This window comes from Buteo buteo, chromosome 21 (genome assembly GCF_964188355.1).
Source record: "Buteo buteo chromosome 21, bButBut1.hap1.1, whole genome shotgun sequence".
In the NCBI taxonomy this organism is placed as follows: Eukaryota; Metazoa; Chordata; class Aves; order Accipitriformes; family Accipitridae; genus Buteo; species Buteo buteo.
In genome coordinates, this window is record NC_134191.1 from 20,500,385 (window position 1) to 20,520,583 (window position 20,199).

At 40.2% G+C, this 20,199-nt stretch overlaps 1 protein-coding gene across 13 annotated transcripts in view; it reads right to left on the minus strand.

Annotated features, from left to right (window-relative positions):
* DCAF1 (DDB1 and CUL4 associated factor 1) overlaps positions 1-20,199 on the minus strand; it is a 54,043-nt gene that overhangs the window by 27,967 nt on the left and 5,877 nt on the right. For 11 of the 13 annotated variants that reach the window (XR_012653860.1, XR_012653858.1, XR_012653856.1 and 8 more), the window contains exons 3-13: positions 16,236-16,312; positions 15,454-15,527; positions 14,368-14,481; positions 12,142-12,279; positions 10,636-11,139; positions 9,289-9,390; positions 7,911-8,069; positions 5,185-5,364; positions 3,534-3,743; positions 2,196-2,365; positions 290-414 (exon numbers count right to left, since the gene is read on the minus strand). Coding sequence is in view for 8 of the 13 variants with exons in the window: in XM_075053106.1 (XP_074909207.1) it covers positions 290-414; positions 2,196-2,365; positions 3,534-3,743; positions 5,185-5,364; positions 7,911-8,069; positions 9,289-9,390; positions 10,636-11,139; positions 12,142-12,279; positions 14,368-14,481; positions 15,454-15,527; positions 16,236-16,312 (1,853 nt within the window). In the remaining 5 variants the exon portion in view is untranslated. Of the gene's footprint in view, positions 1-289; positions 415-2,195; positions 2,366-3,533; positions 3,744-5,184; positions 5,365-7,910; positions 8,070-9,288; positions 9,391-10,635; positions 11,140-12,141; positions 12,280-14,367; positions 14,482-15,449; positions 15,528-16,235; positions 16,313-20,199 lie in introns of those variants that run through there. The other 2 variants (XM_075053108.1, XM_075053112.1) reach the window with 2 other exon arrangements.

The window sequence follows — 20,199 nt, forward strand, 5'->3', positions numbered from 1 at the left end:
TAGTCCCGTTACAAAAGCAGATTTGCCTCCATCTGTATTTAATGAGCTCTTGAAAACAAGTGGAAGTCAAAGACCATGCCTTCAAATTTGTAATCCAACCACAGTGCTAATCATGACACAGTTTTAACCACAGTCTACTCTCCCATTTATTTGCATCCTTTACAGTAACTCTAAATACATGAGTTATTTTAAGCCTTGTCTTACTGCAGGTGAGAAACAGCCAGTTAAAAACCATGTAATAGAAGACAATTGATAACTGTGTAAGTCATCAGGACCACATTCAGCTTACCCACAGTGGAAACAGTAGATCCAGCTTCATCTAACACATCCACAGGTTCTGCCAGCTGCAACTGGATCTTAGGAACCACAGTCAGGATAGCTAGTACATCCAAAGCATACCGTACTGTGTCATTCCTGGAAGACAACAATAGAAGAACTCATGTACAGAGTTGTTTCAATAACATAAAATAGTATTCAATCTACTCTGCTCCAACAAATAGGAGTATATCAGTCACATCTGATGTATTTGATGGTGCCTTTTGATCTTAGAATGTTCTGCTCTTCAAGGGCTGCTCTCCACAGAAGGCAGCGCTCACATGCACACCATTGCCTGCAGTCTGTCAACATTTATCCCACACTGCCCACAGGCTCCTAAAAGCACTGTAGTTTTGTATTTATAAAAATAAGAATGTTAAGACTTATCCATAAAAGATTCTAAATTAAGTTTCTAAATCTAATCTAACTCTACATCTTAGTTGGGAAACACTGCTGCCTAAAATACTCTGTCATCAGTCAACTAGGAAGTTTTTCTGAAGTGAAGGGAAACTGTTTAGCAGTAAAACAGACAACCATGATAGGGAAAAAGGCATCAACTTAGGCACCAGTTGAAGAGAGACACAGGTGTGTGGAAGATGAAAAGGGCCATTAAACAAGAGGTGGGAGAGCAGAACAGTTAAAAAAAAAAAGGAAAAAGAAAAAAAAAAAAGAGGGGAAGGTTTGTAACCCAGTACGGAAAGGTAGGAGTTAACCCAGGTAGCAATTAGGAAACAGCTGCAGAGCGTAAGAAACAGGGGAACAGAAACTACCCAGGAGACTGCAACCTGAGAGAGAGGGAGGCAGGGAATTGCAGAAGCAAAACAGATTTCAAAGGCTTTCAAGTTAAGTTAGGCAAGGAGCTCCTACAGGCAGCAGAAATAAGGAGGAGGGAGTCCTGGTGACAAGAATACTGCTGATGACAGCTAGTTATAGCAGACAGTGACTCCACAGTGAACATATCTCTAGAGAGGACTACAGCTTCACTCTGGGGAGCAGATGGTCGCTAGGAAAAACAGAGGCTGGAACTTTGCACCCATCCTCCTTTTGGACTGGGGACAAGATCCTAATGGTACTCTATCAGAGCCTGGTGGCAGTTCCCTTTCTTTTGTAACAGTAATGATGCTGCACATTTTTTGGGGGTAGGGAGGTGGGGGGAAGAGGTGCCACAGAAAGATAACAGAATATCATGATGCCCCCACAGCTTGTCTGCAGCCAAGACAAAGGAGAAACTTAAAAGTGGCATCATAAGGCGAGTCCCTCTACCAACACATTGAGTTTAACAGCTAGTGCTGTATCATCTAGGAACATGGACCTGAACAATGCACAGTAACAATCTTCAGTCTTTTTCCTCTCTCACAGGCTGGCTTGTTGCATATTCACACAACTCCTTTGCACAGCTATATCTGCTCAGTAAACTTCAAATACCAACAAATCAAAGTGACAGACAGCGTCCTCTCTTCATTCAGACATTCCACCTCTTTCCAGGGTTAAGGTATGTCTCAATTTCACCCTCTACTTTGAAGGTTTTCTAGCCTTTCTCTAACAAAAAGGTAAACAAATTTTGAGACAGATAGGAAGTGGCACAGAATTGTGATTAAGCTCTCCTATGATGCTGATTTGTCAGAATTCAAAGTCCTGAGGCATTTAGGCTCTTCAGAAATCTCATTACATCCCTCTCTCTACCTCAAAACTTTAGTCCTACTTTCCAAGGTGTTAACTTTCATAAGTACTGCATAGCCACAGCACAGGCCATAACAGCACTAACCAGTATGCGCCTGTTTTAAATGCTATCAGAGAGGTGGAAAATATAGAAATATAAGGTCCTGCCCAAGAGTCACAACTTACTGCAATAAAATACAGTACTACAGCAAACAGCCCACCTTGCATAGTAAGTCTTCCAGTTGCATGCTATGGAAATGAGCTGAAGCATGAGTTGGACACAAGACAATTTAAGAAAAACCTCTGCTGGCTCCCAGTAGAGCTGTGCTGGACCATACTCTATCAGGAACTCCATCATCTCTACAATCTGCTCATGTGTATATGAACAGGCCTGCAGGGAATTGAGTTGGAAGCATTAGAAAGAGATCACAAGGGTTACAAACTTGCACATCCACTCCCCCACTGCTGGGATTTAACTGAAAACTGCATCTACAAAGAGTAGACTACCACTGTCTCTTGCAGATTAAGTATTTACTCTCTGTTGTATTCCCCAATTATAAAATAACACAGCAATTGTCACTATAATATACAATAACAAGCTTAAGAATAATATCCTTTAAGTTTCTTTGCAGTCCTACAAGGCTTAGGCCAATTTAAGAGGAAGAAAAGTTACATTAAATTAAAATTCTACTCTGCTTTTAAGCTACTAATTCAGTAGTTACTAGACCATCATTCAAAATAAATTTCTGCTAAAATATTAAAAAAGGCTTACAGTTTCTAAGTTCTGACTACAAAACCTACTAAAGAAAAAAAGGAAATTCCTAACAAGCTTGCCTTTCAATAATCTTTTTTTAAAATTTACACAAGAAGGCAACAGCTTATACACATTTCTTTAGTTATTGAAAATAAATGGGTTTTGCAGAAGCAAAAAAACCCCTTATGTTTTCTTATTTCAGCTCTTCTAGAAAACAATCACAAATTAAACCAGAAGCCACAGGTGAATGTACTCCCTCAAAACAAGCAGCCATAAAATTCATTTAAAAAAAAAAATAAAATATCACTTTGCAGGGAGAAATGGGAGGGGGGGGAAATCCTGGCCAACACAAGAATCTCCCAGGTCATTCCTAAAAACTATGGTGTCCAAAAGACACATTTCAGTTGTCATTATTAAATCAAACTCATTTCCAAGTTTTTCAACATTATGCACTTTTTACAGATTTTGTCCTTTCAGAGATAAAAAGCATAGAAAAACCCATGAGTATCAAAAATAACCTGCCTTTAACTTAAGTTTTTGAGAGATGGAAAGGGAACCACAGCAGATGAGCAGGAACCTTAAGCAAATGTAATTCAGATGAACCTCAAAGGCTCTTCTGTATTTTTCTATTGCAGTGTCATTCCACAAGGTAGGAAAAAAGTACAAATTAAAAAATGCCTATCCCTATAAACCGCATACTGCCTAGTTATTCCAACGGCTTTAAAGGACATCCACACATTCCTGCAGCTTGGATTCACTTGAAAAATGCAACAACCATGTTAAAAGCTTACAACATGCTACTCACCTTGTAGGGGGGCTGTGGATGTACCAGAATGCCTCCTTCAGTACGCTGGAGTGACTGCTTCACCTGTTCAAGTTTGATAGCAAGGTGAGCCTCAAAGTATCTACGCAAGGCCATGCAGGTGTGTTTCCCAGTCTGGCGACTGGCAAAGATCTCATCATCACTCAGGAGGGCTCCTTGGTCTTCCAGGTTTAAGATCTCAAGAGTGCTTATCTTCAGAAAGAGGTTGGGTGGGGGGAAAAAAAAAAGTTTCATCAGCTCATTCTTCAGGAAAAAAAAATCACCTACAATTCTGTCGTGGTTTCAGCTGGAATAAAGTTAATTTTCTTCTTAGTAGCTGGTACAGTGTTTTGGATTTAGGGTGAGAATAATGTTGATAACACACTGACATTTTAGTTGTTGCTAAGCAGTGTTTATACTAAGTCAAGGACTTTTCAGCTTTTCATACTGCCCTGTCAGTGGAGCCTGGGAGTGCACAAGAAGCTGGGAGGGAGCATAGCCAGGACAGCTGACCCAAACGAGCCAAAGGGTTATTCCATACCATATTATGTCATGCCCAGTATATAAACTGGGGGGAGTTGGCTGGGGGGCACCACGGCTCAGGGATTGGCTGGGCATCAGTCAGCAGGTGGTGAGCAACTGTATTGTGCTTCACTTGTTTTGTATATTCTATTATCATTATTATTATTTTCCCTTCCTTTTCTGTCTTATTAAACTGCCTTTATCTCAACCCATGACTTTTTTTTTTTACCCTGATTCTCTCTCCCATCCCACTGTGGGATGGGGGGTGGAGTTAGCAAGCAGCTGCACAGTGCTTCATTGCTGGCTGGGGTTAAATCACAACAAATTCTCAGCTGCACTTGTACTAAACCCAGACAAACTTACTTTGCTATACAAGACATAAAAGCACACTCTGAGAGCTGACAAAAGCTGTCTGAACAGAAAAGGCTATCTGCATGGATAAATAAGTCTAAAAAGAACCATTGCCCCTCCTTCACTATCTATGAAGAAAGAAATCCAGAAGTTACATCAATGTAGATCTGGAGGCAGTGTTGTGCCTAATACTGTTAGGCATTACATTACACAACACAAAGTGTGCTTACACCCCGCAGTGCTGATGTCCCCGAGTTAGATACAACCCAAGCTATTAGGACTGCACAGCAATACCATGCAGATGTACCAGCTTTTGTACATAAACAGTATAATTTGTGCTCATAAGGTAGTGTGGATACCACAGTGCACACACAGTTGTACCTCTCCTAGAACAAGGCTGGATTTATCTGCATCCAAAAGGGTGCATGACAATACCACACATGTATGCGGAATGGTGAGAAACATTTGAACTACCACTAAGCCACCGCTGTTTGAGTAAGTACTGCTTAACCCAGGAGTTGCATCAAAAAGCTCTCAGAGGGTAGCAAGTCTCTGGACAATAATCATAATAATAATTAGAAGAAAAATAATAAAGTTAAAGGGATCCGCATGTATGTTGCTTACAAAATTCACCCCACCTTTCCATCTCTTGGAAACCGAGGAGGAAAAAAAAAAACTAAGCAAAACCAAACAAAAGAACAGAACTCCCCACATTTGCACTGTAAAGGGTGCAAAACCTGACACTAAAACCCTGTTCATCACATAAAACTACAAGTCTTACCAGGTTAACCAGACGTCGAAGGCCATCATGCCTGTCAAAGAGCTCCAGGACAGCACGGAAGGAGAAGCAAATGGAGAAGAACATGGTAGCATGGCAGCAGCCCGAGGCATGGGAGCACTCCATTAGCCATAAGGTATAGTTTACTACATCTGAAAGAACATTATGGGGGTGCATGCACACCTAGAAAGCAAAAGAACATTCCTGAGGACTTCAACCAGATTGCTGAAGAGAATTTGTCCAAGGAGAATGAGGGTTCTTTGAGGGGCAAACAGACAGAGGACAAATACCAGTTACTCCCAGCTTGACTTGGGACATCTGAGACATGACATAAAAAGTCCCATTTCCAGACCTGTGAGACTAATAAAGGCTATGATGTGGGAATGTAGGACTAGCAATTGGTCCATTCCCAGACTTAAACACAATACAGCAGCCTTAGTGTACTATAATTCCAGAGAGTCCTTCTCCATACCACTTCAAGCTATCCGAAGAATGCCTCGCTAGAGGCAGAGAAGGAGGAGAAGTTTCCACTGAAGAAACAAAAATTCTTCTCAGTGTAACAGTATCATATGCTATGTTGAAGTTCTAGCAAACTCTGGTAGCACTAAGTCTAGGGGAATTGCAAGGATCATCAAATGCAAATCTAAAGCTTGACTTTCTCTGGAAATAGTCAACGGAGCTGGTCTTTTTCTTTTCTCAGACCCTGCCTCTGAGACATGCAGACAATGTTCTCAGAACTGCACTTTTGCATGCATTTGTTAGCTTCTGACGATGAGGAACTCAGAACCCTGTACCAGGGTCAGCACCAAAAGGAATAGCACAGAAAGCTGAAGCACTGGCGCCAGCTGCTATGTGCCAAGTTAGCAGATTTGTCTCTTCTCTGCTAATGTTAGACATACTCAGAGAATACATGGCTACCAGCTCCAGCCTTGCTTCCACCCCAAGACGTGAGGCTTGGCATGGACTAAGTGACAAAGGACTGCCCCTTGAAACTGGCTTCCTCTGAAATCCAAACACAAGAGAGGAATGTACCACAGACCTGCTCTACCTGGTATCTGTAGATATTGGGGATAACATCTGGCACATGAGATACTACAAAACAGCTGCATGGTTTTATAACATGGCCTGAGGATGTCAAGCTGAAGGAATCCTCATGCAGCACCCTGCCATGGCTTCTGGTTTTTCCTGTTGAACAACCATGCAAGCAGCAAGTGGAATCGGGGGGGGGGGGGGGGGGGGGGGGGGGGGGGCGGAAAGAAGGAAAAAAGGGAGTGTACAGAATTTTCTCATAACAAAGTTCAGAGAAACACCAAAGAAAGCAGGTCATATGCAGCCAGGGTCCATCCTTCTGACGTAATGGGTAAAAAGAAAGTGGAGGGAGCATTACTCCCATTTCACCTTTCTTGCCCTCGTAAGGGAGACGTAATACAGGGTACAGGCAGCCCTGATCAACCATGATTACCAAAAGGTTTTTGAACTTGCTCATACAAATGCCTGCAGAACACAAATGCCAGCAGAATCCATACAGATATGGCCTTAAACAACCACTACCAGTCCAGCCTCTATGTGCTCAGGAGTGTTAAGCATGTTAAATCACAACACACATTCAGACAGCATCAAAAACTAGGAAAGAATAAGCAGAAATGTACAGTTACTAGTTTAACTGCTTCCACTTGCAGCTGGGGAAAAAAAAAAAAAAAAAAATAGACAATGCCAAGGACAGGCCAGAAAACAAAAGCCATCACTCAAACCAGAGCAGAGTTGGAAGGCTTAAGGCTACAATTTTGCAGTTGCTTTAAATGAATCTTAGAGCAGTATGCTCCCATACATCAGTACTAATGCTCATAAGCTGAAAGTTCGTTTTTGTTTTTTTTTTTTGGCATGGTAGCAACTTTAGAATAAACTGGATCAGTTCATAGATCTGGCTCAGCACACACATGCTGCTGCCAGTACAAAAAACAAAAAAGGAAATAGAATCACTGTTTAAAGTACCTGGGAAACTGAAGCTTAAGGGTGGACTGCCACATCAACCTGTCTGCAGGGATGCTTGCTGGAGGAACACCACTGAACCAAGAGGAGGATTTATTTTAAGAATTCTTTTTCTATGCTAAAATATGAGGTGAGGAACTTTACCTTCATTATCAGCTGTTTTAACATTCATAAGCTCAGGCCACTGAGAACCCTTAGCGTCGTTTAATTTGATTTTCTGAACAATGCAGACCAGACCTGCATTGGTCTTCTGCTGCACACTAACACCACCACAGAAGTTGCGCTGCTGTCTGGAATCTGACTGAGGTACTGTGTAACACTGAAGCTATCCACACTGGGAGTATGCATGGATAAAAACAGTCTCAGGTATAGGAGTCCATTGGAACAGACAGGAAAGGCAAGAAAATTAAGAATGGAGGAGGTTTTCCTTTTTTTTTTTTTTTTTTTTTTTGAGGGGAAAGAGGGAATACTGGGATGAAAAGGGTGATGAAAGTATTGAGACAATGCCGACAAGACAGAGGTCTTCGGTTAATTCCCTAGGAACTGAAATCCACACCATTGAAACAAAACACTCAAATATACCATTATTTATATACCTCCTATTGCCTCTGCACATACCGAAGTCTTCTATATAAATTTGCTTTTTACCTTAGGAGATGTTTATTCACTGTTTGAACACAGGTAGAAACACTAAAAAATTATGGGAATCACTGCAGTTACAGTAAAAGAATGCCTCTTACCCTCTCCATGGCATCTTGATTGTAAGACAAATAATATAAGCACATGGAGACCCCTGTTGCTGCCATGGAAGGACGAGGAATCTCCAGCAACTTTTGCACTCCTCCATGAGCAACAAACTCCGTTGCAAACTTGTTGTGCAGCAGCAATGATGCCAAATGCTAAGGAAGGATAAAAGTGGATTAGACTGGAATTCTTCAAACCGTCATCGATTCCATCCCACATCCCATAGAAAAACAGATGGCAGAAAAAACAAGCGCTCCATGCTTTGTCCACCTTATTTCCTCCTCCCATTATATTTAACTTCAGAATGTAGTATTTATCTGAATGACAAAAGCAAAAAAGGCACTACCACTTTGCTTTACACATCTTGCAAAAGAAATACAAGAAAAGCAGAGCAACTCAGAAATTATCCAAGAGGCCACCTTAAGTATTCCTATTCTTTTCATATTAACTCACTTTCTATTATCACAAAGAAATATTTAAATTTGCATTCCCACTTTGTATATGCCATATTGCTGGCAAGAAGAATTTTAAGAAATTAAGTTTAAAGGCCATTGTTAAAATGGAAGTCTGCAGCTGCACTGAGGTTTACTACACACTACTTTTCTGTATTATCACACCTTAAGACGAAACAGTAAGAACCACTGTGAACCCCATCCCACTCCCAACTGAGGTAACCTACACCTTTTGTAGGAACACTACTCATCGGAAACAAATTCTCAGACAAATGACAATGAAACAGAGAGAAAGATGACACTGGAGGATCAGAGGCAAAGAAGTTACTGTGAAAGAGGGAAAGAATGCACAGAAAAATATAACTTCTGCTGCTGCACTGCAGGTTTGGCTTGAACAAGGTTATTTTATGTGGTTTTGTACCTTGGGGAGGTAACCTTAAAGACTACTCACGCAAAACTATTGTATTTCAACAAACATTAAGCTCAGAGATGTCATACTGGGGATTCTGGGAGTAAGATGCTTATGCTTCTTACCCCTCACAAGTGTCTCTTGTGATGAGAGGCAGCGGAACAACTCAGGAATGCCATCTAAGGGCAGCAGGAACACAAGCATTTGACAGAAAAAGGAATTTTTATCATCTTCAGATAGGCAGATGGCAGGTGAAATTAATGGCACTTCCTGCACAATTAAGATCTTTTTATCCCCTCCTCCCTTTTTTTTTTACTTTAAATACTTGACAGTTATAAAAACAAAACTGCAATGCATTCAACTTGAGTGAAAGCCAATTCCAATCTCAGGGAATACTGCAAGATACACAGGCCTAAAGAAGGCGAGCATTTGCCTTTCACACATGCAGCAGACATATATTCAATGCTTTTACAATGTTTATGGTATGTTTTATAAATTATGAAAGTAATTTACCTTAAGGGCCTCAAAAGTGAGCAGCACATCGTTGGTTCGCTTCAAATCAATGTAGTACATCATCAGCTCCCTTGATCCCAGTTGCATAAAGATGGGTAGTAGCTGAGAAAAATAGAAATGAGAGACTAACTGAATGTTTCATGGGAAATACAAGGTCTGTTTTGGTTTTACTCTCTCAAACCCCCAATCTTCCCCTATTAGCAGATACCTGTTATGAGAGGTCAGTGGTAACCAGCTCCATCCATAGGAAGCAATAAAGGTTAACAGACCTCTTGTAATAGATCTGCTGACTGCAGCAAGGTGCATGACAGCTGCCACACGGAAATCTTAAGACTCTCCTTCAAGTGCGGCTATGGCAAGTCCACACAGATACCACCCTGGCGATAGGTTCCACTTTCCATCTGTGCAAAGACAACTACCCAACAACTGAACAGAAAAAACAGGAGAGCAGGGCAACAAACCAAAACCCTTTGCATAATTCTTTGTGTAACACCTTTATAGTATTAATTCCTATTTTTATATCCTATTATTGCTGGCATATGAAGTGATCCAGTCAGCATGCAGGGTATTAGGGGGATAATGGTTTCTTTGGCTCTCACAGAAGCAAGGCACACATGTGCACACACATAATGTCTATTACAAAGCATACTGTGATGCTTTGCTCTATTTCAAATTAAGTTAAACCACCTAAAAAAAGATTAGGCAGAGATAAAGGTGGCCTGCAGACCTATGCTAACTTGAGTTTTATGGTGAAAGGGAGGGGAAAAAAGTGAGGGGGGGGGAGGGGAAGGAAAAAGGAAACACACTTTGGTAAATCTGACCCCGGCCAACTACTTTGTCCATGTAAGTCAAAACAGCTCTCAACAGCATCTGCATAACATGGGCACTGCCATTTCTCATCCGAACTACTGCAGAGGTTACACAAACCACTTCATTTAGAATTGCAGGTTATTTCCTCAGACTTTTAATTGCAGGAGTCTACCACATCCCGCAGAGGAAACAGGAAAAATGTCTGTATTTCAAACAAAGTGACTTGCCCTGTGTCACATAAACAATCACCAAATTTAACAGAAACCAGGAATAAAATTCCTAGTGCCATGCTCCAACTACTAGACCACACACCTGCTAGGTTCAGGTTTGAGTATTAACTACCAAGTAATACTCAAACTAATGACTTCATCAATTTGAAAGTCATTAACAACTCAGGAAAGGTTACTGGTCTTCATCATATCAGGAAACATCAGAGAGCGATGTAACAGTTCTGCAAATGTTTTCCCACAATACCACTCATAGTTTTGTCAGGAGAATTCAAGCACAAAGTGCTTCCTCCCACCTTTATATGCTCACCTCTTGGTACTCCCCTAAGGGAGTCAGGTACTGAAGAATTAGCCTCTGCTCTATGGCGGGAGTCAAAGGGTAAAGTGTATAATTAGTGCCAATCACCCACGGGGACATTTCAGACCAGCTGCTGTTGGACAGTTCAACAAACATCCGCTCTGGCTCTGAAGCAGAGAAGCCCAGCTTTTGCTTGGCCTTCCGGAAGCCATCTCTTTCATGCTGTTTCCCTGATTTGCTTTTTCTCAGTCCCCCATCATCTAGCTTTGTAGCAGAGTTTACTCTGCTACTGGTCTTGTGACTTGAATCAAGATGAAAGGAGATCTCCATATCACCAGAAACTTCCTCTTGCTCTCCATCTACTGCCATCTCCCCATAATCCATATCCACAGCCTCTTCATCTAGAGGCAGCAGAGGATCTGATGGCACTTTCCGAGGACTGGGACGCTTGTTTTCTTGTTTTGTAGTCATTTCAGTAACCTGTAACTCTCGTAGCCGTCGAAGCACCAAAGCCACCTGTTTCAGAAAAGAAGCATGCATGAGAACACACTTCTTGCTTTGATCATGCAACTCACATCGGCCGTACTTTTTGTTCTTACCATACAGTAAACTCCACAGCACAAAGTGTCAAATTTGCTGTGGTGTACATTTGCCCAGAGAAATAATGATTTCAAAGTGAATAAGAAAACTCCAATACTTTTTGCTACAGCTACTTTCATTCTAAAAATATCAGCACCCAGTCTCCTGAACAAGAAAGAAGTGGCTTGAAAGCCATTAAGAGCAGATGAGCTATATTGGTGCTAACAGAACCACATAATAGCTTGCACCATCCTTCCATCATCTCTGCCTAGCCTAGAATAAAGGCAACATTCCCTTCCCAAGCAGCAGCTTTGATAAATTGCAGTTCCACAAAACCTAAGGTCACGCTTTTACTTTTAAGGGCCTTATCTGTGCAAGAACTAGAATTCACCTATGCTTCGACACACTGTACACTGTCCTGGGAGACAAATTTCCCTATTGTACCTTCTTCTGAAAGTCATCTCCATTGCTGATAAACATCATACAGAATCAACACTAAACTGGTTAAAGTTTTAGAACAGAAGTGAATGCAATTTCCCATTAAGTTGTCCCCATGTTGATTTACCTTTTATTTTAAAATCCCTGTCTGGTACATAAATCATGATATGCGACAGTTACAGATGTAAAGCTGCTGAAAGTTTTTCTTTAAGGAAGCTATGAATATGAGTCCCATTTAAAAGTACAATATTTGCCTTCTTAAGTTTCCACTGGCATTTTTTAACATAACTGGTGTAACAGAACAATCAGGCCACATGCCCCAGCCTCAGCAAATGCATGGTCAGGAAAGGATGGAAAGCAAGCTACTGACTCTTACAGATATTATTGCAACCACTGTAAGACCCATATAAATTCACAAATGTGAGCTCCCCACAAAAGAAAAAAAAAAAAAGTAAAAGGTATCTGCCCTCTAAAAAAGGAAAGTGATCAAGAGATCATTACCAATTGTGAGTTCTCATCCCTGTAATTTGCAGCAATATCTTGGTTTTCCATAGCTCCTCCTAACAGCCCCGTTGCATATGTCCTTAGCGGCTGATCAGCCTCTCGTGCCCACTTAAAGAGATTTTCAACTATGCCTTCCTAGAATGAAGAAAATAAGAAAGCAATTCCAACAGTTATATTTCATTTTTAACTTCTCAGTCACAGTGAAAGCATCTGTTGGTAACAATTCTCCCTATCTCTGTTAATGATGAGGCATTTCCTACCAATTGTGTGATGAATCAAAAATATCTGGAACCAAAAAAAGAAATAAATCTAACATTTTAAGCTACAGAAAACTATTCCCAGGCATCAGATATTTGGAATCAGGATTTGCACACCTGCAAAAATCTTCTGAAGTGGCCAGTCAACCTACTGCCTAGGAAGTAGCAAAACACTATAGATATAAATTGATTATTTGAAACAAACAAGACCAAAGCTCCTGTCAGTTTCACTAATATAAATCTCCAGCAATTTAGCAGATTTCAAGTAAGCTGTGTTGAACTTACACCAAGTAGAATGGAATTTGGCTAAATTTCCTGTATTTCACGAAAAGCTTACTAAGGCTAAATTGAAAAGTCACTTAAATAAGCAAGCTACCTGGTACCAGAGGAACTCTTTACATTAATGATTGCTCACCAACCAAAAGAACAATTCTCAACATAGTCAGAAATCCATAATGTTTGGAGAAGAGAAATGCATGCAAGTATACCAATCTGTACATGTGAAAATCTTAATGCTAAATATGTTTAACATTTTTAATAGTAACAAAATCAGCAGTGCTTGAACACAGCCTGCCAGGCAACTTTTCTTAAAAAGGCTGGATAAGAGTTAACTAAAAATTAAAAGTCAATTAAAAGGACAATGGTCTAGAAAGAAATCCTCAACTTTTTCCTCTAAATCACTACTGGATTTTGAAACATCATATAACAACACATCATTTTCATGACAGGAATCTTGCACATAATTTGAATCATAGGTACAACACAATAAAAGATCAGTTAAAAGTAATAATGAACAGACATATATTTCAATGAGAACTCGCAGCTTACAGATTTTTAAAGAGTTGCCTGTTATATATTTAAAGAAAATTGCATTATTATTTAAATGCTCTTCTGTCATTAAAATATAAAAAAATCGATGAGATGTGAAATACCTTGGCCGCTAGAGGGAGTCTTTCTGGCAACAACAGTACCCTCTCCCAACGGATTTGTGCTGGGAGGAAAGCCTCCTCACTACAGGAACCCAACGCACCCTAACAGAACTCTAGATATTCACAAGTCAAAAAGTAAATAAGTCCTTAAGTGCAAAACTTAACTTAAAAATTTAATTTCAATTTACAGAGAGATTTAGTCTCTGAGAAAAGCTATATCCTCCACAAATAGGGAACTATTCTTATGCTTTTAATTTTTGGGAATCAAAGTGTCACAGCCATAGCCTGTGGACAGATCACAAAGATCTCAAATTCAGTCCTTCACAAAGGAAGCACATTATTCTTTCCTTTTATCATGCTTTAGAGTTCACATCCATATTTCCAATAGTAAAGAAATTTATTTAGAACTTTATATAAAGCACTACCTGATCTCCAAACTTCAAAAAAACATTACATGAACTTTTACAGATGAAGAAACTGTGGCTCAGGAGTGAAATCAACTTTCTCCTCACTTTCAGCTCTCTGTGCATTCCTTCAGAAAACCACACTTGTCAACATACAGAAGTCTGATTCAGCTGTCCATCACAGTTCCAGATAATCCCCACAAAGCATGTGGATTTTCGACTGCTTAGTTAAAGTACGACTTGCTTATCACTCAGCTCTAATAATGCTATCACTCTGCTCTTGGTGGGGATTACTAGGCAAGACTCCTACAGCAAGTCTTCATGTTCTATAAGGCCTGCTTCATTCACAGGCCTATAAAATAACAATTCAAATTATGACATTTCCCAAAACATTACATTAAGTTCCAGCTCCTCTGAATCAGTCCCATTATACCTTGAAAGCTGCAAAATACCCAAGATTTTATCAGCTGAACAAGCCAAGATCAAAAAGCCCCAAACCATTAGTAAGATTGAATAGATTGTCTCCCACGGACAGGATTTCAATATGGCTTTTTAATGGTTTCTTCTATGGCAAGAACTGTTGGAGTACGTAGTACACCAAACTTAAAAACCAAGCCTTAACACAGATGATACCTTTTCCTGAAAGACAACAGCTGTTTCCAGTCCCGGCATGATATCCAGAAGAAGTCGGCAGGCAGCAGTGTTTAATGGAGGTTCTCTGCTTGTCATCACATAAGCATTCACTAGCTAGAGAAGATCAGGAACAGTATTGGTTTGAAATTCAACTCTGACCAAAACCAGTGCAGCAAAAGCCTTACAAGTGCCACAGCAGCAAAACGATAAAGTAAGAAACGTCAGTACGTAAGCCCTGGATCTCAAGATGACTAGCCTTTAACCCACTCCCTCCAGTGCCTCAGAAATTGAAATTACTTCTCATAGAAACAGAATTCCCCTCTGATCTGCTGTCACTGACTAAATATCTATCTTGAACTGATATGTAAAGACAAATGCCTAAAAAAAATTGCAGTTCAGTAACAGTGTAAATATGAAAGGCAATAACTAAAAAAATTAACATAAAAGATGCCATTAAAAACGTGCAATTTATGTTTGGTTATCGCTTGCCGTTTAAGACAGAAAGCTACATGCAAGCAATGTCAGAATCCTTACAGCGATGTGTACTGATACAGGTGCTTTCAAGGACATGAGGGTAACAAAAATTCTAGCTATTAACTCATGTTAGAGTATAGCAATGCAAGAGGAAAGCCAGACTCTTGCCTCCTAATTCTCTGCCTGAGGCTTCCAGAGCTGACACAATCCTCTGCTCCTACAAGCAGTCCAGTATTTCCAAGTATTCAGAGACAAGGCATTGGAATTAGTGGTATTTCCATTACAGGAATTAATGATGCTTTTAAACATGTATTAGAGGAGCTACATTTTCTTTGAAAAGACTGATAAACCTTGAGAAGAACTAATTCAATTGTTACTACACATACTCCAGCACTCCTGAACAGCTCATGAACTCCCCTTTCCTTGAGTCACTTTAACAGTGGCAAATGAGTTGCGCTTAAACCTGTTTTAAAAACCACTGCTATGGAAGAGATAGTCCCAACACCAGTAAAATAAATACTAAACAAGTACTGAGGTCAACCAGCACAGAGTAAACAAAAACCATAAGAAGGTGTCAGGAAATGACAGATACAATTCTCAGAGCAAACCTACCGCATTCATGAAATCATCATTCTTGAAAAGTATCCTCAGTAAGTGACCAAGCATGCACTCTGGGTCCGCTCGACCTGTGGGAGAAACAGGAAGACTTATCTACCTACCTCAAGATGTCAAGATTAATACTGAACTGCTATCTTCAAATTGACTGTGGAATACTTTAGTTAGCAGGACCTTTCTCAGAAGGAAAATTACAGAAGAAATCATATGACTTATTCACTGACTTAACATTTTTTCTAGTAGGCATTACTTCCCTAGAATGCCTACTAGTCAAAGCACAACGTATTTTAGTGGTCCAAAAGTATTGAACCGTAGACAGTGAAGATGCAGATGTCAGGCAAGTGTTCCAGTAACTTGGAAATAAGTCATCTCCAAAAGAAAAGAAAAAAAATCTAAGGATAACAAGATAAAAAGCATCAGTGGCTGTATATAACTATTCTAAAGCACTGCACTTACTAACAGCAAATTCAAGATAATCTGAGTCTGTCTTCTCTGCCCATCTAACACCTACTATTTCACATTAACTACAACTTGTTAACATGATCATATCCTTATGTCATAAATCAGCCTCTGAAGTCTACCCAGGGCCTCAAAATCTTGCAGCAAACATCAAAACTGCCAGATATCAGCACTACAGAGGACAATTACCCAGTGCAAGAGATCAGACCTTGATCAGCAGTAGGCACATTCAGGCTAAAAAATGCTTAGTCTTAAATATGAATTACGAGGTATCTATTGTGACAGAGTTGGTGCTGCCAAAACCATTCGGGACATCTTACCTGGGTGTCGGTCATCAAATGGGTCTGGATCCCCTTTGCGGTACTCTTCAGTCTCTTTCTCAATCAGCTCGGACATTCTGCAGAAGGAATGACATCAAATGAGCAGAATTCACACTCGGTCTTCTCCTAGTGCACAGCTCCTCACAACAGCCTATCTGTGAAAGTACTATAAAACAGCTCATCAACTCAACTGAAGGTTGTTTTGAAGCTATGCCTTCCCCTAAGCTGAAAAGCAGCCTCAGCAGACACAAGAAATCCTATGCTCTAACTCATTTAGAATGAGCAGTAAGGGAATTAATTATTATTTTTATTGAAACAAAATGAAGAAGAAAGAGATTATCTCATGGTCAGGCAATAAATAATTCCGTAGCTACCCACTGTCTTTCTCCATGAAGTGGTACCACAGAAATATATGGAGTTTGAGGTGAAATAAAGAGCGGTATTCAAAAAATATCAGCAAATTAAATCTTATTTCCTTGGTATAAAACCTCATTCCCTCCCTTCACTGAGGTCTAGAGTAGGGTGCAGAATCTATGGGCAGCACAGCATTTTAAAACAAGGTCATAATACCTCAGGGTAGCCATCTAGGCAGAGTTTATTATAGGGGAGGGAAAATTGCTGGAAGGCTGCAGTAATCCCTGGAAAAATATTTGTCTTTTGCAGGGGATTTCCCTTACAGAATGCCACTGACTTCTACTCCATTCCTGTTACTTTCCAGAAAATATCCTGTGTTCCCAGGGACAATTAGAGGCAAAAACATACTTAGTCCTGCCTCTGAACTATGCTGACTTGCCAGTATGACAGAGAATAATGTTATGAAGCCTGCCCAGATTGTAGGTACAGAAAATTAGCTCATCAGGAATGAGCAGAGAACTTTCCTGCTTGTCTCTGATCTGACAATTACCTTTCAGCAAACTGTTTATCCTGTGGGGTTCTAATATTTACTTTTAGTAAGCCTGAATGTGAAGAGATGCAAATTATGTCCCTTGCTAACAGGTGGCACAGCTTGAGCTCTCATGAATTTCTGGCAAAAGCAAGTTACTTAAATACTCCACTGCCAGCTCCTCATTTTTTTCCATGAGAACTAATAGCTTGAGGGGTGCCTGCTGACAGACAACTGGGACAAATGGGGAGTTGAGAAGCTGCACCCTAGACTTGTCAGGTCTTTTTAGGTGATAATCAGCATTTTGATTATGTGCCAAAAAGGACAGCCAAGCAGCATGGAAAGTGAGCATAACATTCTCATCGGTCCATCCTGTTTAGGTAGGCAGCCAAACAGCATGCCAGCTGAAGCTGCCAAGTGGTTTCAGGGACAACAACATTATCACAGCTTAGATTAAACAGGCACGTGAATCACCAATTATGGGTTTTTTTGAGACAATTAATCACAATTGTTTGACCAAAATAAAAAAGCACTGCCTCTTTAAAATTTACTTTCAAAAAGAAAAAACAAAAAACAAAAAGCAAGCTTGCTTACAATACCCTTCTTTTAACTAAGGCATACAAAGGTGGCTTGTGAAGTGACTTGGATGAATGTATCTAGATTAACAGCTTTGTCAATTCTCAGTTGAAGCAACAGGAGAGTCAAGTAACTAACAAAGCTCATTCCTGCCTCGTAACATAGGCATGTGGTACACAGGGCTTTAACAAAAACCAATCCACAGAAACACTGAACTTCTATTCAGGTTTTGAGATTTCCTTCATTCACTTGGCATTATATTGGTTCTTTAGCCACTTCAGAGTTTGCAGACAAGATCTAGGTTTTAGATTGGGTAGGGGTTCTTTCCCCTCACCTCTGACTAATTTTTTTCTCTTTACAACTGTCTTTGCAATCATCTTTGGAAAGTTAGTCAGATCCTCATTTTCACTTGCCACAAACTGAGCTCAACTTGGGGGTGGGGAAGGAAGGGGCAGTGGTAAACATAAAAGTATGTCAACTTTGCAAGATTCTCAGTGATCTAGATGGCATAATATAAAGCCATCCTAATATTGCTCCGTGACATCATTTGGCATTAATGACCAGCCTGAGCCTTTACAACAGATTGCAACAGCGTAAGATGCTTACACTTGGTTTGTGGAGATGAAGTGTGATGTTATGCTGCTGATTTATTCCCTTTATGAAAGGGGCTCTTGGGATGCAGTGAAGGATCTGACTCCCAGGATTTGCCAGAATGGTTGAACATGACTTGCATCCAGACTATGAGCTAATGCTCTTGCAGGATCATTTCAACTTACAATATTTTTGAAAACTGTATATATTTAACATCTGTTGTTTGCTGACACACTTTCCAAACAATTTCTTCAATTCATACCTTCTGACACTCCAGAGTTTGTAAATCCAGAAAACTAGCTTATTTGGAAGTGACAATTCAGCCATGGCCTATAAGCCACACTGCTGCTGTTCTTGTCCTATTACTTTTGAAACACTCACTACTGCACTTGCGCATGGGCTGCCTCAGCATCACATTAAACGGTTTCCCATCCACACAGGGAAGTTTTCTTCCGTTTAGCTCAGAAGGCAGAAGGAAGTAGAAAAAAACATCACTCACCAAAAAGCGTGACCACAGCCTTAAGTCTAAAACAGTATGCAATGGCATTACTCTGCGTCAGGACATCAGCTAACACAAGCACCAGTTGGTGAGGATTCCTAGGCATCTCTTCCAGCAAATTCTTTTAAACCTATGCTGTATCTAAACTCTCTACTCCAAACAGACATATGGCTTTCATTGATACCTGAAGCACTACAAATCCAACTTCTGCCAGAGCCAGTAGATCACCTTGCTATCTGCCTTAAATAAATCTGTATTATCTCCACTAAAGCCAAAATACCCAAGCTTTCACCATCCATAACCACTCTGCCTGCTGCACAGAAACCTTGGAGAATGAAAAGAGAGTTATCAGACTTGTCTGGGCATAAACAACGTAGGGAATTCAAGGAGCTGAGGGGGAGCAAGAAGTGCCAGACTGCTAGAAACACAAGAAAAGACATGTTTAATTCAAGTGTCTTTAAATTTCTTAGAATATAGTAAATTTCTGCTGTTTAAGCCTGTAAGAAAAAGCCTTGAAATTGCACATATGTTTCCTTCAAGACACAAATCAGACAATACACAAAGATACAACAAAACATGTCTCATGATTTTCAAGAGACCTACTCATTTTCAAGTGTTTAAGATTGGCTTTCTGCTGCTCACCTCCCTCTTCTGTGCTGCTATTTTTAAAACGTAGTAAGAACAGCAAAAAAGTTGTGCCCACTAGGCGAGGCATGGCACAGATCTGTGCAAAGAAGCTCCACCAAATTCCTGTTACTTCCACGCAGTGCCAGCTCAGAATCTGTGCACTGACTTGTCTGACCCAACAACGCAGAACAGAAACCTGGACAGAAACCTGGATTGCTCTTAATGTACAAGTGCAGTAAGTCCTTCTGCATACACTAGGCAGGCCACAGGTCTGCCAGCAGAGGCACAAGGAGGAATTGGGTGGAATTTCTGTGAATCTCCTGTTAAAGCAAGAGTAATACCAGTTTACCCAAGAGAGGCCTGGCTTGGGAAACCACAAATGCAATTGATAATTCAAATGTTTCTCTTGTAACAGAGGATGTCTTATAATTAATGGTGTTACTAGTACCTACACATCTAAAAATAATTTGTTTGTCCAGGGAATATCTTTCTCACCCATACAATACAATGCCAGTCAATCAACATCCAGATTAAAAAAAAATTAATCAAGTTTTAAAATGTCACTTTAAACATGCCCTATGAGCTTCAATAAAATCTTCTCAATACAATCCACTTGATTCATCCAAAGAGTCACTCTCACCCTTTCATTTAATCTGACCAATGTTACTACAATCACAAACCCCACACTGCCACTCTCATGGAACAACATTCTCTTAGCTTTCAACCTTGATCAATATTTTACAAGCTTCAGGTGAAAATACTAAAGTTACTTCAACTATTTAATGATT